Source organism: Ischnura elegans, chromosome 4 (genome assembly GCF_921293095.1).
Source record: "Ischnura elegans chromosome 4, ioIscEleg1.1, whole genome shotgun sequence".
Classification (NCBI taxonomy): domain Eukaryota; kingdom Metazoa; phylum Arthropoda; class Insecta; order Odonata; family Coenagrionidae; genus Ischnura; species Ischnura elegans.
Window position 1 is genome coordinate 54,461,304 of NC_060249.1, and position 16,940 is coordinate 54,478,243.

At 36.3% G+C, this 16,940-nt stretch overlaps 1 protein-coding gene across 5 annotated transcripts in view; it reads right to left on the reverse strand.

The window, feature by feature from the left end:
* LOC124157510 (exportin-1) overlaps positions 1-16,940 on the reverse strand; it is a 61,807-nt gene that overhangs the window by 17,761 nt on the left and 27,106 nt on the right. For all 5 annotated transcript variants that reach the window (XM_046532304.1, XM_046532308.1, XM_046532307.1 and 2 more), the window contains 4 exons: positions 16,166-16,400; positions 13,042-13,205; positions 7,677-7,811; positions 4,808-5,098 (listed from right to left, as the gene is read on the reverse strand). In XM_046532304.1, coding sequence (XP_046388260.1) covers positions 4,808-5,098; positions 7,677-7,811; positions 13,042-13,205; positions 16,166-16,400 — 825 coding nt within the window. The remainder of the gene's footprint in view (positions 1-4,807; positions 5,099-7,676; positions 7,812-13,041; positions 13,206-16,165; positions 16,401-16,940) is intronic.

Here is a 16,940-nt window from a genome sequence, read left to right on the forward strand (position 1 = left end):
CAAATATGGTCTCAGAAAGATTTCTTTCCTGCTATAGCACTGTGTTAACAGATAGGATCTAAAAGAAGACAATTTGGACAAAGTGGATATTTTTTTCATTTTTAATACAGATATTTTAAAGTAATTTGTCTCTTTGTGTAAGCTGAATGAACATATGATGAATATGCGAAGAATAATACATACAAATGGTGAACTAAGTCAAAACTCCATGTAAATTATTGATTAAATTATCCATGGTCAATATCATCCAAACTTTAAGTATAGGTGGGCCACTGAAAGCATGGCACTCAATCAATATCAATTACAGTAGCACTTGTTTAGTACATTTCTAAAGGGACCACAAAATGAATGTACTAACCAGGAAAACGTGCAAATGAGGAAAGTAAATAATAGCCGTTGGAGTAATTGCAATCAGCGTAAAAGTCGTCAAAATTACAATTACTATCGGTAGTTCTCATAGGATCGCCTTCCTGAACTCTTTTCACATTTAAAATCAAGAAAATGAGCTCTACATTGAAAAACAATACCATGTGAATAAATATCACAATGTTTCATAGGTTTCCCTAAGACAATTACATGAAAACGGCGTCATGAAGCTAAGTCATTTCTTCTTTCTCATAGCATATTCGGAGAATATAACAACAACCCTGAGTATGTCAATTGTTGTTTTTAAACATCAAAAAAATTGGGCAAAATTTTATTGACCTTAAATTACGGCAACAGTCTTACACATTCGCTTCTGGAATGAAACCATATAAATTGTAAAAAACTCTTCTCGGGATAGCGAGCGGGTAAGATTATATGAGAGTGCCAACGTTTTTTACCGACTCGCTATCCATTGTCACGGCTACTTAGTACTTCGTATCCGTGACAATGAGTGAGTCGGTACCCGAAACGTTGGCGCTCTCATATAATCTTACCCGCACAGTATCCCGAGAGGAGTTTTTACATGTTGTTCGCCGGGAAAGTGTAAAATCTTACATATCGATTGTTATATCGACCGATATATTGATTAATAACTCACGAGATTATTACATTACAACATCATTTCATGAAGAGTTTTATATTATACAGCGAAATTTAGCGAAATACAGTGAAATAACATCACTTTTGTAAAAAGATATCACCACTTTTGGCTTAAAAATAACCCACCTTCTGTATATCCCTATTTATAATGGAGCAGAAATCAAAGCTCAATAAGTAAGGCTTACCCTGAACTCTAGATTTTTTCTGATTTGCTGAAGTTAAGTTGTGAAGGGTGTGCACAATAGGGAAGCTATTTGGATGAATATAGTAATTATAAGTAGAGGCACGAATTTTTCGCAAAACGATTTTTTTGCGGAATGACGCGAAATATCAAGATTATTTGGGATAACGCGAAATATATATTATCCTAAGCGAAAATAATGCGATTTTTAAAGAATTTTTACTGGATATTTTGCAAAAATGTTGCTTATGTAGCAAAACCTCTACCTACAGAACATCTTTTCATCGTAAAATCCTCATCGACGGCCAAAATTCAAGCATGTAACAGAGGGAAACATCTTTGTATCGAACCCCATTATTTTCGACAAACCTCCGCACTTATATACTATCTTGTATACTATTAAGAGTGAGACCCCGAGACCGCGAAACTATCTCCACCGAATGAAATATTCCGTGATAAGTTTTGTTCTTGCTCCCACTTGCTATCTCATTTCTGCAGGAAATATTACTACTTCCGACTATTAAAATCTATCATTTTAAGCGCTGACGGAAAATTTCCAATTGAATTCATTCAAATACCCGTACAATACTAATCATCGGACGCGTTCTACATGTACAAATCCAACGATTTTACACATCTTAGAGACCTTTAATTGGGAATCAAACCATCCAATAAGTTATGTTAATCATAATCCGTCTTGTATTCTCATCTTTATTCGTCCGAGTATAGATGGGTAAATTCCATAATTTTCAATTGAGGTAGTGGTCAAAATTGCCATGATTTTCAAGGGCAGCGGTAATTTACGAAAATTACCGCTGTAATTTCCGAGTTGCACGTCTCAACCATGGTCTCAACGTCTGAGCACCAAAATATCGCCAACGTCTGAGCTCCAGTCGCCAAGCGATATTCGTTTGTTTTTTTCTCGTTGTCGCAGCGCGATTTCTAACTTTGTCCCGGCACGAATGTCACATTAGTGATTACATTGTAGTCAGTTCATTACATTGTAGTCCCCGCGGAAGCCGGGAGTGGAATAGAAGGAATAGATTGTGATTGGCTAGATGCTTTTCCACTAGCAGTCTGTTCCGTATATTCCACTCCCATGTGAACTCGGCTTGAGACATCCCTACATTGCGTAAATTGACCTAAGGAAAATGCCGAAAGCAGTAACTGTGTTTGACCGCGAAAATCAGTTTCGCAGTGAAGGTTTCTATGTTTTTGATAAACAGAAGAAAATATTAATGTGCAAATACTGCAACTGCCGAATTGAATGGGCACGTAAAGATACCTGTGCTAAGCACTGTGAGGGTGCAGGACATAAGAAATTCAAAGAAGAAGCGAAGGAGAAGGGTCAATCAGTGAAACGGCAAGCTTCACTCCAAGAAACCTACCAAAGTTCTAAAATGGCAAGAGTAGAAAAAAATTATTTCGTCATGGCCACCTGTAAAGCATTTTTGGAAGCCAATATTCCAATAGAAAAACTAGATAACCTCAGTCTGCGATCGTGGATGAGTGAATACATCCCAGGTGAGCAACTATTTAATTTTTCTCTATATTTTTTAGCTAGTTATATTGATCTTTTTCCATATAACCTTTGGATATGGCTTGCTTTAACTTCTAAACTTAACCTTGCTATACTTAAAATTATGTATACTATCTGTAACTCTGACAATATGGTGTTTCTCTATTCAAAAGATACTACTGGGCTGGGCCAGATAACATGGAAATTTTGTGTTGCATTTAATATTTCGTATTTTTTTCAGGTGCTGGAGATTTGCCTTCAGCTGATATGATGCGGAAGACTTACATCCCTCAAGTCCGAGAAGAAGAGGAGGCATTTATGAGACAAAAAGTAAAAGACCAACAAGTTTCAATTCTCTGTGATGAAACAACAGATAGAAAAGGGCAGTGTGTTTTTCTAGTTTTAATTAAAATCCTAGAATGTAGTGACAGCTCCAAATTGTATGTCGGGGGGGCAAAGATTTTATCCAATGCTAATGCTACTGAATGTGGTCGGGCAATAATGGATGTTGTTAACAAGTTGGAAATTTCTTTAACAAATGTTTCTTGTATCGTTACTGATTCTGCTGCATATATGAAAAAGTGTGTTGACAGCCTGAAAGTCCTGTTTGTTGAGTCCCTGGTGCACATACAATGCTGGGCACACAAACTTAATTTAGTGAGTAATATTTTTCAGATTAATTTAAAAGAGTTAAATGAGTGTATACTGCAGGTGAAAAGTGCATTTCTGAATACGAGAAAAAGAAAACATGCATACCTTGCTTTCTTACAGCAGAAGTATTCAGAGGGTGAAAAGAAAGCTAAGCTTTTTCCATCTCCTGTAGCTACTCGCTGGAATTCTTGGCACAAGGCTGTCATTTATGTTAATGAGTATCTCTCTGATATCCGAGAATTTTTCTCATTGGTGGGGGAGGGAGGAAGTGCTGTACATAGGTTAAGTAGCCTGACCGAAGAAGAGGTTGCTATTATACAGTGCCAAGCAGCATTTGTTGTTGAACATTGTCAACCGATTGTGAAGCTGCTAGAATGCCTTGAGGGTGCATATCCTTATTCATACAAACTACAAAGCCAATTAATAGACATAGGAAATAGTCTAAAAATTGTAAGTGATGGTAGTTTTGGGAATGACACATCTGGTCTAATAAAAAATCTCCCAAAAAAACTTGCACCTGTGCTGACAGCAGCATTAACTAATACAGCTACGAAGGCAAAAATCAAGCTTTCACAGTTACAGCATGGAGATACTGCCAAGGGATTTCTTCATTCTATTGGCCAACTTTTTGATGAAAGATTCATGAGATCCACTACAAATAATGATATTATCAGGGCCTCAAAGCATCTACCATTAATGGCAGCACTATCTTCACAAGTGGTTCTTGAGGGTCATGCTGCTGTTAAAAAGGCACTCACGAAAGCACTCTCTAATGGCTCTGAATTTGACCTCATGTCAGAATTACTCAACTTAAAAAAAGATCATGCTGAGTTTGTACATGCAAGTGTTAAATCACTGTCGGTACCAGTGTCTAATGTGGACAGTGAACGTGGATTTTCAGCGTATACAAATATTGTAAGTGACCGTAGAACAACTTTGACACCAGAAAATGTTGAACTTATGTTATCTTTGACATTTGGAGATTAATTGTACTGCAAAATATTCAGATGAATAAATAAATACTGTATTTTTGTGCATGTACCTCAATCATTGTAACCCTATGTCTACGTTATACCTATGTAACCATTTCTGTATGTTATAGACAAAACCATGCATGTACATTCCAAGAGTAAAATAAATATATTATTATTAACTGTTGTAAATACATTAAAATGCAAATAAATTTTCTCCAGAACAGCCATAAATATAGTGAATGCAAGGTATCACCAAATGGCGGCTGAGAAATCTTGGATGAGTCAATATTTTTTAAACACCGAAATTTAGAGCCATTTCCCATTTTTTATCCCGAAATGGGTCATTTTTAATGACGAAATTCGAGAGTTTTATTCACCCCAAATTCTTGCCTCTAATTATAAGCATTACCTAAGGTAGCTTTAAATATTTTAAACAGAGTTAGTTAGCATACTTACCAATTGTGGATCATTTGATCGACTGACCCAGTCTGATATCAGCTTTAAGGTCTCCTTTTTCACAACACGCATACTTTTAATCAAGGGCTGCTTCGTGACTGCTTCACCATTTAAGGCAATAGCGGCAGTGATATTCTCTCCCATTGCTTTGTACACATTCAGCATGTCCAGGTAAATTCTCCCAAGCTGTGACATATATGGATGACCTAATGCCTTGCAAGCCCTCACGTTTGTCTTCAGTATGCTAGCCAGCTGCTTGACAGCATCCTGCTCCTTAAGTACATCAACATTCTGAAAAAAAAAAAGAAATTCAATAGAAATGGACACATTTAAAAGATAATCAATGATATCATAGCCATGTACATCATAATAAATAAAATGGCTATGCCATGGTGCTAAAATTGAGTGATGCTCTCTGTTTTACCCTTTAACTGTAAATGCCATAATATCTTTTCAGTTATTTTTTTTCATATTCCATTTTACCAGAACTGTTTCTCTCCTGTTCTTATAGCTATGTCATCAATGATTTCCTTTTCAAATTCGTTCAAGAATTATGCAGTCCATCTATCAATATCTGATCTTCCACCATGGCATAGCACAGAAACTTAATAATAATAATAATAATAATTTATTTGTCCGGCGATTTGTTCTCACAAATATAGGACACGTCAATTATGGTACAAAAATACATAGATACAAAAAACTACAAGGTATTACCATACATCATGTAAAAAGCAAGGTGTTATGGATGAAGAAAATCATCCACAGAATAAAATAACTTTTTCAAAAGAAACTCATGAAGCTTTGATTTGAAGAGATATATGTTTTTGACTCCCTTCACTTCTGGTGGGAGTTTGTTAAATAGCAGTAGGCCCATGTGCCAAGGTGCATAACTTGAGTTCTTGGTTCTTGTAAATGTTTGATGGAGGCTTGTAGAACTCCTTGTATAATGACAGTGGTAATCACTATTTGTTGCATAATTCGAAAGATTCTTTTTTGCACAGACAATTACAGCATACATATATACACAGGGGAGAGGTAAAATGTTGAATTTCTTAAAAAGAGGGCGACATGGAGCATAAACAGGCACCTTGCCGATAATACGGAGTATCCTCTTTTGAATTTTGAAGATTATTTTGGAATTGGGTCTAGGGCCCCAGAAGAGTATACTAAACATTACATGTGAGTAGAATTCACCATAATAAATTGATAATAGTACATCAATATCTACAGTTTTTCGGATAGACAGGATCAAAAAACAGACAGAACTCAATTTACTGCGAAGCTTCTGAATATGTTCCTCCCAAGATATTTGATTATCAAGAGTTACACCCAGGAAAGAGGAACTGAGGTTTTGTGGAATAGGTTTACCATCAGTCTTGACAGAGATCTGTGATTGCTGTTTATTCTTGTTGCAAAAGTAAATTAAATTAGATTTCTCCACATTGAGGAGGAGAGAATTTTGATTACACCACTCTTGTAAGACACGTGCTGCATCATTAGATTTTAAGGTCAGGCTTTCCATTGATGTGGCAGACACTAAAACATTGGTATCATCAGCGTACAATACTGGAAGTACACCTGGTACATATTTAAACATATCTGGGAGGTCATTTATAAATAAAAGGAACAGAACTGGTCCCAGGACTGAGCCCTGGTGAACGCCCATGACAATTTATGCCAAATGCCACGCCTTATGCCAAAACAATGATGATGAACAGGATGAATGGATAATTGGCACTGTTATATGTAAGGAAGCTACTCACATGGTCACCCTCTTTATGTAATTCTTTATAAATCACTCACTGTTAACTGAGTTAACTGCACTTATATCACTGCCACTGCTGTACAAGTAATGATGGATAGCAATGGAAAAATGAACGAACTCAAATGATCTATCTCTGATGATAAAATATGACTATTTCACGAATTATCAATAGATGCTTATCTTGAAGGAATTACCGGAGAAAAGCAATATGAGCAATCAGTCACAATTATACAAGCACATTTCAATGAAGAAGCATCTTCTATCTCACAATTCATGGGTCTCCTAAATAACCTGAAGAAACTGTTTCATCTTATGGTGGTACATAGAGTAGAGGTCTGAAACGAGTATGGCCAATAGCGAGGGCAGTGCTGGAGCAAGTATAGTCGCTTTTCACTTTTAATTTTTTTCCACATTTAGTGTTTATTTTTTGGGGTTCCAATTCATTCCATATCTGAGCAATTTGAAAATCATCTTTACAGCATACTTCCAATTATTCGGCCTTTGATGGAGAGAGGTGGCACGAATAATCGGAAAACTTGTATAATTAAAACTTTCACTTAAATGTCAAATTGGTTAGTATTGACAAAATACTTTTACATTTACTGAAATAAAATATATCAATGTAATAAAATGCAACAAATTAAATAATGTGCTATGTAAGAGCCAATATATAGGCCTACCCCACTTTTTGCCTGAGCAGCAAAAGCCGATATATTGGCCTGCCGCACTATAAGGATTAATTTGCAATTGGTTAACCATTAAATACCTAATCTTCTAAATTCAATCAAGAGTTTCTCCCGCTGCTGACTGTTGTCTGCATGCTTTTATCCAACGATTTGATCGCTGGGTTTTTCTCTTTAGTAGGTAAAATCGTTGGCACATTAATTGCTGATGCTGGGTTTCACTAGCCAGTGGGCCCTTTCCGCTTCTATAGCGGTAAGTTGTTTTACGTCCCATCCCTTCCAACCCTATCCCTACCCCAATGGCATAATTTTCAGAGAGGCCTAAGCTGTTTACAGTCATTTCCACATTCATATTTTCAAATTCCTGGAAAAATTCTACCAAAATATTGAGCATAAAGAAATGTCCCATAAATCTCACCTTTGTAGCTTGACTTATGATATCATCCCAAACTTGATTAGGCAGCATCATATACTTCTCAATCAGGTGTTCTTGAGCCACCTGATCCACCTGAGCACTTATCATGTGCCCAACAGCTTCATAAAATGTATGCACCTAGAAAAGAAAAAAGGAAAATGTCAACAATACATACATCACATGGATGGATGATTCAGATGCATTACCAATTCAACTTTTATGATAAATTCCTAACTTTTACACATTTGACTAAATCATGAGTAATCTAATAGGGGGAACACAATTGTGGCCCATACTACTTATATGGGTCACAAAAGTTCCTTCTGCAAGAGAAAGTGACTCACCATAGAGCTACTTTATCCTTGAGACATTATAGATCAGCCAATGGGTGATCATATACATATAATGAATTTTACCCCATCGAATAAAGATATAATTTTCAAAAACAGTTTATACCCTAACGACCACCACTATGTGTGTAATGAAGTGTGATTAGCAAGAAAATTGAAACGTTAGAAAAGGCAAAAAAGGACTTATTAATGAACTCAAGAAGTGTAAAAATAATATTTCTGATGAGGTCTCAAGCAATCATTTGCCATATTCCTCTTAAACACAAAAATATCCAGACCACAACATTCTGACAAGGGGAGACTTAGTACTTTGCTCCGCCTTTTTCAATGCTGTATTTTTTATGGCATTCGGAATGGTGAACTCATCTCTCAACTGGTAGTGGTTCCATTAAACGGGCCTTAGTTTGGCTGTAATTAATTAATTTTCATGCTGTATTTTTAACCAGCCTTATATAATTTCAAAATATCACCATACCCTACATACAGGTCAAGTAGTGGAGTGGTATCGTGATTGACTCTCACCCGGGGGGGGCAGGGTTCGGGGCTTTGTCACGACTGTTTATTTTGTATTCTTCATTCTGATTAAACGACGTCAAGTTTTTCACTAATTTTAATTGCAGCAAGCATAGGCATGAGATAAATTTTTTTATCGTCATAATGGCAAGTAGGTATTTAAGAAGTGTCATTTCGAACACGGAGACATGACAACTACACTAGCTAGGGTTGAAACCTACGTACTAAAAGAACCATTCCGCAATATTATTTCAATGAACAAATAGGACGAAATAAAAGTTGATTATTTAACCCTCGAGCGGGCGCACCTGATATTTTTACACTATCACGTGCATGGCATACTTTGTCCACGTTCATTTATTCATTTATGTGATAAAACTCGATCTTTGTTCAAATTTATCTTTATTTGTAGAAATTAGTTCAAGCTTGTACATGTATAGGTGATCCAGATGTAAATGTACACAGGTGGTACACGGCCGGTCGCGCGGCATAATTTATACACCAGGTTCCTCTTGCCGATCTAAAAAAATTTGCTGCAATATTTTGTTATTTAAAAACTCACGCTAAGGACAGTCAAAATGGCATGTAAGAATACACGACCGCATTCAAGAAAAACGAAGCACGAGGTACATGGCCGGCATACTTACGTCAAGAGTTTTGGTTCCTATAGCCGATCTAAAAATAAATTAGCTACAATACTTCAAGCTTTGAAAACTCACAATATACACAGTCAATGTATATTGTAAGAACACACGACGCCATTCTAGCCTAGAATGTAAGTACAGTGTTGAAATCCTTGGTTTTCGAAGATTGGCGTACTTTGTACGCCAGCTCAAGGGTTAAAATCAACAATTACGCCAAATGTGTCTTGTGCTGGCCACTTCCCAAAATCTTCTGTAGCCCATCCAGCATAATTACATGGGACCACCTACAAATATCATTTATTAAAAAAAAAAAAAGGCTGCTGCTATAGCTCCCAGTTAATCTTTTGTTTTGTTTTTGAGGAGGGTAACAGGTGTAGCCTTCATATCTTGATATGACACCGCTAAAATACCTAAATGCCATTATGATGATAAAAAATTTCTCTCATGCCTACGCTTGCTGCAATTAAAGTTAATGAAAAATTTGATTCTGTATGATCAATATGAAGACTAGAAAATAAACAGCCATGACAAAGCCCCAAACCCTGCCCCCCCCCCGGGTGGGAGTCGATCACCTGTATGTGGGGTATGGTGATATTTTGAAATTATATAAGGCTTGTTAAAAATACCGCAGGAAAATTAATTAATTACAGCCAAACTAAGGCCCATTCAATGGAACCACTATCCGTTCAGGGATGTGTTCACCATTCCGAATGCCATAAAAAATATGGCATTGAAAAAGGCGGAGCAAGGTACATGGTCTCCCCTTGTGAGTGGGCCAGAAGTCATTTCAACGGCATTAAGACCCTCGGCTATGCTCTCTCCAAGCTTTTTTTTAAGGCTGTGATGGGCCTGGGCTTTAGCAATGAATTAGTTTATCTCCAAATATGTAACTTCTTAATTGCTAGGAGGCATATATCAATGAAACAAGAATAAAATTAATTTTTTGGTCTCTTTTAATCCAATAGCTAACATAAATGAAATCCATTTATTTTTACCTACTTTAAATATGGGCTACCAGTGTGCATAAAGGATCATTGGAAGAAAGGTTAGTAGCTTAGGACTAGAGATGGGTCGAATAGCAGATTTCTCGAACTCGAATATTAAATTATTGCTTGAATATTCGAATACCTCGAATACTAGAATTGTGCAAAGCATATTAAACGTACGTTTCTTCTTCTATTTCCCTTGATGAATGTATTAATAAAAAGGTATCCATTGGAACCTCGATCTACCGTTTTTCAAAGGGATGGACGAAAAAAACTATGAATGCGGGAATGTTTGACTAGGTTGCCTATGCAGCAGGAAACCCAAGACTTTGGCGAGTACAGGCGGTCCTCGACTTTCGTACAATTCGCACTTTCGTACGTTCAAAATTGCACCTTTTACTTGACTTCCGTACGCTAAATTCTGACTTTCGGACGTTGGTCTATAATTTTTTTAAATTCCCACGATGTTTACTGTACATCCCAACATTCAACTATTTCAAATGGCAGTATATGCGAATAATACGAACTTATATAATGAAGGGAATTGTTGGTAGTTGACTCCAATCTAGGTGATTTATTTGGGAGACGGACTGCCTGCTATAGGCTCCTTCATCAAGAGAAGAAGAAAGCCTTCGTTGGAGAGATTTTTCAAAACAGTTGACTAGACATCATCAAATAGCTTTCAATAAAACTAGTAAGATCTTCTTTCCAATTGTGTTTCTTCGTTTGAGTGCTGTTTAATTCATGTACACCTTCAGCAACGATATTACACGAAATATCACCCGAATTCCGCTTGTCTTTTTTGAATAACATGCGAAATATATGAATACGAATGTCACCTGCCGAATGTTGAATTTTGGTGTAAAAATTAAAAGGTATCCAGAGTGCGGGTTCAACAATTACATTTTGTTATGCTTCTTGATATGTCATTTTATTTATAGTGGATGTAATAAGTGGAATGTCAACTTAAATGCCAAGAGGAAGTTTCACTCAATAGCCAACGAATTTCTTGTTTTTTTAAAACTTTTATTTACATTTTCTGCCTTTTTTCGAAAGAAATTAGATGATTTGAGGAATTCTATAGACATATTATTAAAATTTAGTGAATGGAAATAAAATCCGTGAAAAAAAAAAAAGGTTTAGTACGTATATTCCGCTCTTTTGGAACGTAACCTCTAATTAGTATGGAAGTCAATGGTTCGACTTTCGTACAAATTTTTGGGAACGCATTGTGTACGAAAGTCGGGGACCACCTGTAAATGTGATTTCTTGTGATTGTGAACTTCGAAGCAGGTAGGCAGAAAAAGGTCAGTGGGTGAGAAAAGGGGGGAGGGCGTGAAACACGTTTTTATTGTTCTCGTGTAACTTGATATTTTTTTCGAAGCTAAGGTCTTCGTAATACGATCCCTGCACGAGCTGGGACCTTTTGTTTGATTTCGGAGAAGAGGAAAGCGTCAGAGTGGGTGAGGCGAGTGCTGAATGGAGGGGGATAGCATATCGTGAGAAATGCCCTAATGCTGCTATCCCACAGCACTGAGTTTCTCCCTATGGTAGTTTCATCTCCTGGGGAAGATTCAAACTAAGTGCCTGTTGTTATTAGCCATAAATGACAAATTGTAAACACTTCTTCTCGTTTTTGTCAAACGATGGATGGATGGATGGATGGTCAGTGGGGGAGAAAGAGGTAAGGTGAAACACTATTCTATTGTTTTCCTGTAACTTGATATTTTCTTTTGAAACTTTTGATTTATGGTCTTCGTTATACAAACCCTGCGCTTGCTTTCTTTGCTTTTGCTTGATTTCTAATAGTTACTGCACTGAGATTCTCCCGGTGGGGGAAACCGGGAATTTTCGGATTTTTTCACCCCATCAATTTAGTTTCACCACATCGAACTCTTTTCACTGCTCTAACCCGCAAGTTTGTTGTAGTTTGTCAACTTGCCTAAAACGGCGCTGCATGCACTAAACGACTAGAGTTCTCTACATTTTTCCGAGTCAACTACCAACGACTTGCGTGCGACAGTGTAAGGTCATACAGTCAAGGTCAAAGGGGTGGGCAAAAAGAATAGCATACCATCTAAGCTGTCGATTCAGAGGTTCTTCAGGGTGCTCATGACAGTGGTGTAGTCCAAACACCCATCTGATTCACTAATTGACCTCCAAGGCTTACACGGAGGTCTAAGGTCGTAGAGTATACATTGGGCTTTTATGACAACCATCATGTGAAAGCTTAGGTTTTAAGGTTACCCAAGTCAGTTGTGCATTTTAAAGATCAGTATTGTTCATTTTTTCACCTTTGAAGGTCATAATAAGGGGATAAGAGGTATGATTTTAAATATCTGGGAAACTAATGTCCCCACCTAAAGATTTTAAATGGTGACCAAGTGACTGGCGGAGTCCACACATTAATATTGCTAAATTGTTGACCTCGCAAGGTCATCAGGAGAGGGAGCACTGGAAGTGAAGGCAGAGGGGAAGTAGGAGCAGAGACGAGGGGATTAGCAATCACACGGGTCACAGCCATGTTGAGTTTGCTGGAGTATTTGGAACAGTGGGAATATGAATACAATGGCTTTATTGCCCATAAACATCCACAGTTAGATGAATAAAGAAAGACCCTTAAGATATCTAAAATAACAGACTACAAGCATAAATAATAACATATTGTTTGATTTACGTAAATTATGAATATTACAAGAAATAAAAGTGAAAGTCTGGATTATCAGCTTATTCTGATCATTTGTGAAGCCTCCCAATCATTAGCCTGGACAATCAAGAGTTAACTGTAAATGTCTTGAAATAATTGAAATAATTAATGGAAAATCCCAATTTTTATAAAATTGAGACAGAACTTTCCTTAACCTATCATAATTACCTGTTGAGGCTGTAAGTCACATATTATGGAGCTGATGGTATTAAGGATCTCTTCAATGAATGGCATTCCTTCACCCATCTGGACAGTCACAAAATGGCGACGGCATTTAAGAGCAATCTTGATGAATGTGTCACACGCCATATCTTGAACACCATCATGGGTCTCTGTAAATACAAAATTATAAGTGACAGAGGCATCAAAACTGTAGAACATAAATTTAAATTTGGTGGAAAAGATTATATGATCAAGAGAAGTTCACCAATTGTTCATTTAAAGCAGTTTTGTAAGAGAACTTACTCAGCTGACATCTAAAATCGTATCTTGGTATGTTCAATGAATTTCTATAATCGGTAAAACCTCAATAATTCAAAATGTTTGGGAAAAAAATAAAAGGGATTGAAATTAATCTGGTTGGAATCAAATAATAATGAAAATTGTTAAAAAATTAAGGCAAACAAGACCTGATCAGTTACTACAAACTATATTACTTTGTTTGCTGAGTGAGTCAGTAAAGGAAGTGAAAATGATGACTTCTTGTAAATATTTCTAATGATTTTCTGCTTTTCAGTTGCAATCGATATGATGGATAAGAGAATGATTTAGAGAGAAAAAAGTTAGCAAGTAAATGGGAATTCAGTGAAACTCAGCCTAAATGTTTGAAATTACAGTAGACTCTCGTGATTATAAAGTTCATGGGACCTAAAATTCAAAGATTACACTTCATAGTTTTACACAACTTCAATGTTATAGTGCCATGAATTTGATTATAATGACAGTGCAGATGACAATGAGAACTGGTACAACCAGGAAATTAAGATCCCCTAGTTCAGAATGATTAACAGGAGAGAGATAAACAGACTCCTTTACTGGAAATAATAATGGATGCAGTTGAACAAGAAAAATTCAGAAATATCAATCTGAGAGCAGGCAGCTTTGTGGAGATCAGCAGTGACCCTTGTGCAAACATTGCACTATTTGTCTAGCGAATTAAGGAATTGATTGCAGTACCGAGGCACACTTAGCCCAAGGGCTTTCACCTCACTCTCTAATCATCTTTCTCCGCAGTTATCGTCATGCTGATTGGCACCCAGGATTATCCCACCCCTGTCCACGTTCAAAACTTACTGCTTGAGGCCTCGTCAAAATTTACGTTGATTCTCTTGATCTCATCATGCCCTAATTATTAAGATGAGGAAAGTCGACGATTATGGGTGATTTGGGGGGGAGGGGGGGGGAATCGATTTCACCTGTTGTGATGATTTTGAAAAATATTCAGCCACAGATTAATGCACATTGCTATATACCCGTTGGAACATAAAAAATACATTACTCCTTAAATAAATCCTTAAAGCATAATAACTTTTTCCCTTAAAATTGTTATTTAACCATGGTAATGTCCGGGGGTCATTGTGCAAATGAGAATTCACCAAGTGAATATATCACTTAGCTATTCCCTAGCGGCAACTGCAAGGGATAAGGATGGCAAAAGCACAGATGATATTTTGGAAGGGTAAACTGTAACTGTGTCAGGGGGTTAAATGAACTTCCAACAAAGCATGGGGTGTATGGCAAAGCTCTGTGGTTTGCAGTGCTGCAGACATTTTAGATTTCATTGCACATGCATCAAACTTAGTTATTTTCTTTCGATGCTGTAGGGACCACAACTTGAGTTCGTAATTTCATAGCATAGAAAAATTTGTAGCATCATTTCTTTAACCATATGTTAACATACCCCTTTCGTTGCAACCATGACTTTATTTCATAGTAATAAAAACTATGTAATGATGTTGCACTTATTGAAGACTCTAATGTATATTTTTTCTGAAAACTTTGTAACTGTATGTGGAACACATTGGGCCAAAAACCTGCTTTTACCACAAGCAAAGCAATTCCAGTTAATTCTTTTACTTTTCTCCTACAAAACTATTATATAATGTGGGTACTTGATGGTGACTTTGAAAAGTTTATTTTACACAATTTTATTTCCTAAAAAATGCTATGAAGCACATAATCTCATTCCGCAAGTAACACTCAATTGTTGATGTACTTTAAACATCAACCTGTGAATGGGACATTAATGGGAAATTAGGAAAAAAATCTTTCACTGCCACCCAATATGTCTTAAGTGTAAAATACAAAGAGTTGCAGCCAACTTTTCATTTTCATGAATTGATATCATAATTCATTAGTAGTTCATTTAGTCTTCCAGAGAGAAATGCTCATTGAGGGAAGAAATCAATCAAAAGAGTAACAATGAACTACTGGAGAATGATGCGATAAGCTTTAAGTAGCTGAGAAGTAATGACCCACTCAGCATGAGTGTCTGACCCTATGCACTGATCCACTTAACACAACAATAAAGACAACAGAGGTAAAAATCACTAAAGACAAAAAATGGCAATATAAATTGCTCCAAAGTAGACGACGAATTAAAAAACTAAAAAATATTGGTGCCTATATTTTGTTAACTCTACCACAATCAACAAAAATTAAATATTGGTGGGGTAAGTTGTTGACAGCCCTTGAAAAATATATTCAAATTATCTGCAAGGGTTGCATCAAATACAACAATTATCACAAAAGAACAATTCAACTTAGGCAATAAAACAAGGTCAACATCAACTGCAATACAAAAGTGAATGGAAGAAATAAATTATAGCGAAAAGCATGGAAGACCAGAAATGACAAAAACTTTCTTTTAACCCTTTTAGTGCGGTGGGCCAATATATTGCCTCTTGTGTAGTCCATTATTTAATTTGCGATGACTTATTACATTCATAAGACTTATTTCAGTAAATGTAAAAATATTTTTTCAATATAAACATTCAAACCTCATTAATTTAAGAAAAGCACATGGATATGTTATAAAATAGCTTCTTATTGTTTTTTTCCCCTAGTTGCTACATTTTATCAAAATACCCTCCGCATTTCTCGCCATTACCCCAGGAAGAAAGATAGCACTAAGAGGGTTAACAAAGATAATGAGATATTAGTTTTGAAAAAGATGCAGAACTTAGATTTAGGTACTTTCCTCACTGATTATTTAGATAAACTTAAAGATAACGCAAAAATAGCATTGGAGGATTTATATTTCCACAAAAAACCCAAGGCAAAAATAACTCACCGTGCATAAATTCAAACAATTTGTTCACCACAGTCTTCAAAAATTTCCAATGTGCCCTCAAAAACCTTGGATACTGCCCAACAACGTACATAATGTTGGATGCAATTATTGCCTTGTTATCTTTCCCACGTTTTTGTTCACAAAGTCCTAAAAGGTCCTTGATCACTGTCACAAGAAACCTCTTTTCATCCTCCTCCAACATGGCCCCTGAAATACTACCAATAGCCCAACAGAGCTGAAAAAAAATGAAGCACATTAATTGCTTACTTATTACGGACAATGGAATATTTATGAGTTCTTTTCAATAATCACCACAATGAACAAGATAAAAAAAAATCACAAAAAAACTAAATAGCAAAAAAATATATCAAATTCAATAGCCACATGCACACGAACAAAAGATTTACCAGCATAAGATGTTGATTAATTGCTGCCAGGTTTCCACCTAGCTCAGGCTCTCCAATGTGACTCATATTTAAATGGATATGCCAACTATTAAAACAAAGGCAAAAATTGAGATCCAGAACCGGCTGCGAACCTAACAGTAATTCATCAACAATGTATTCAAAGCAACAATGCATTGCACATGCAAATCTAATTGATTATGCTTCTTAACTGGATTCATGAATCAGAGATACTTATTTTTAAAAAATGCAAACGAAAAATCACAAACTATTCAATTAGCATTGAAGTCAACCAATCAATAATTGATGAACCTGAATATAATGACAAAAATACACATGTAATTCTAGAATGCTCAAGGCATAGATCATCA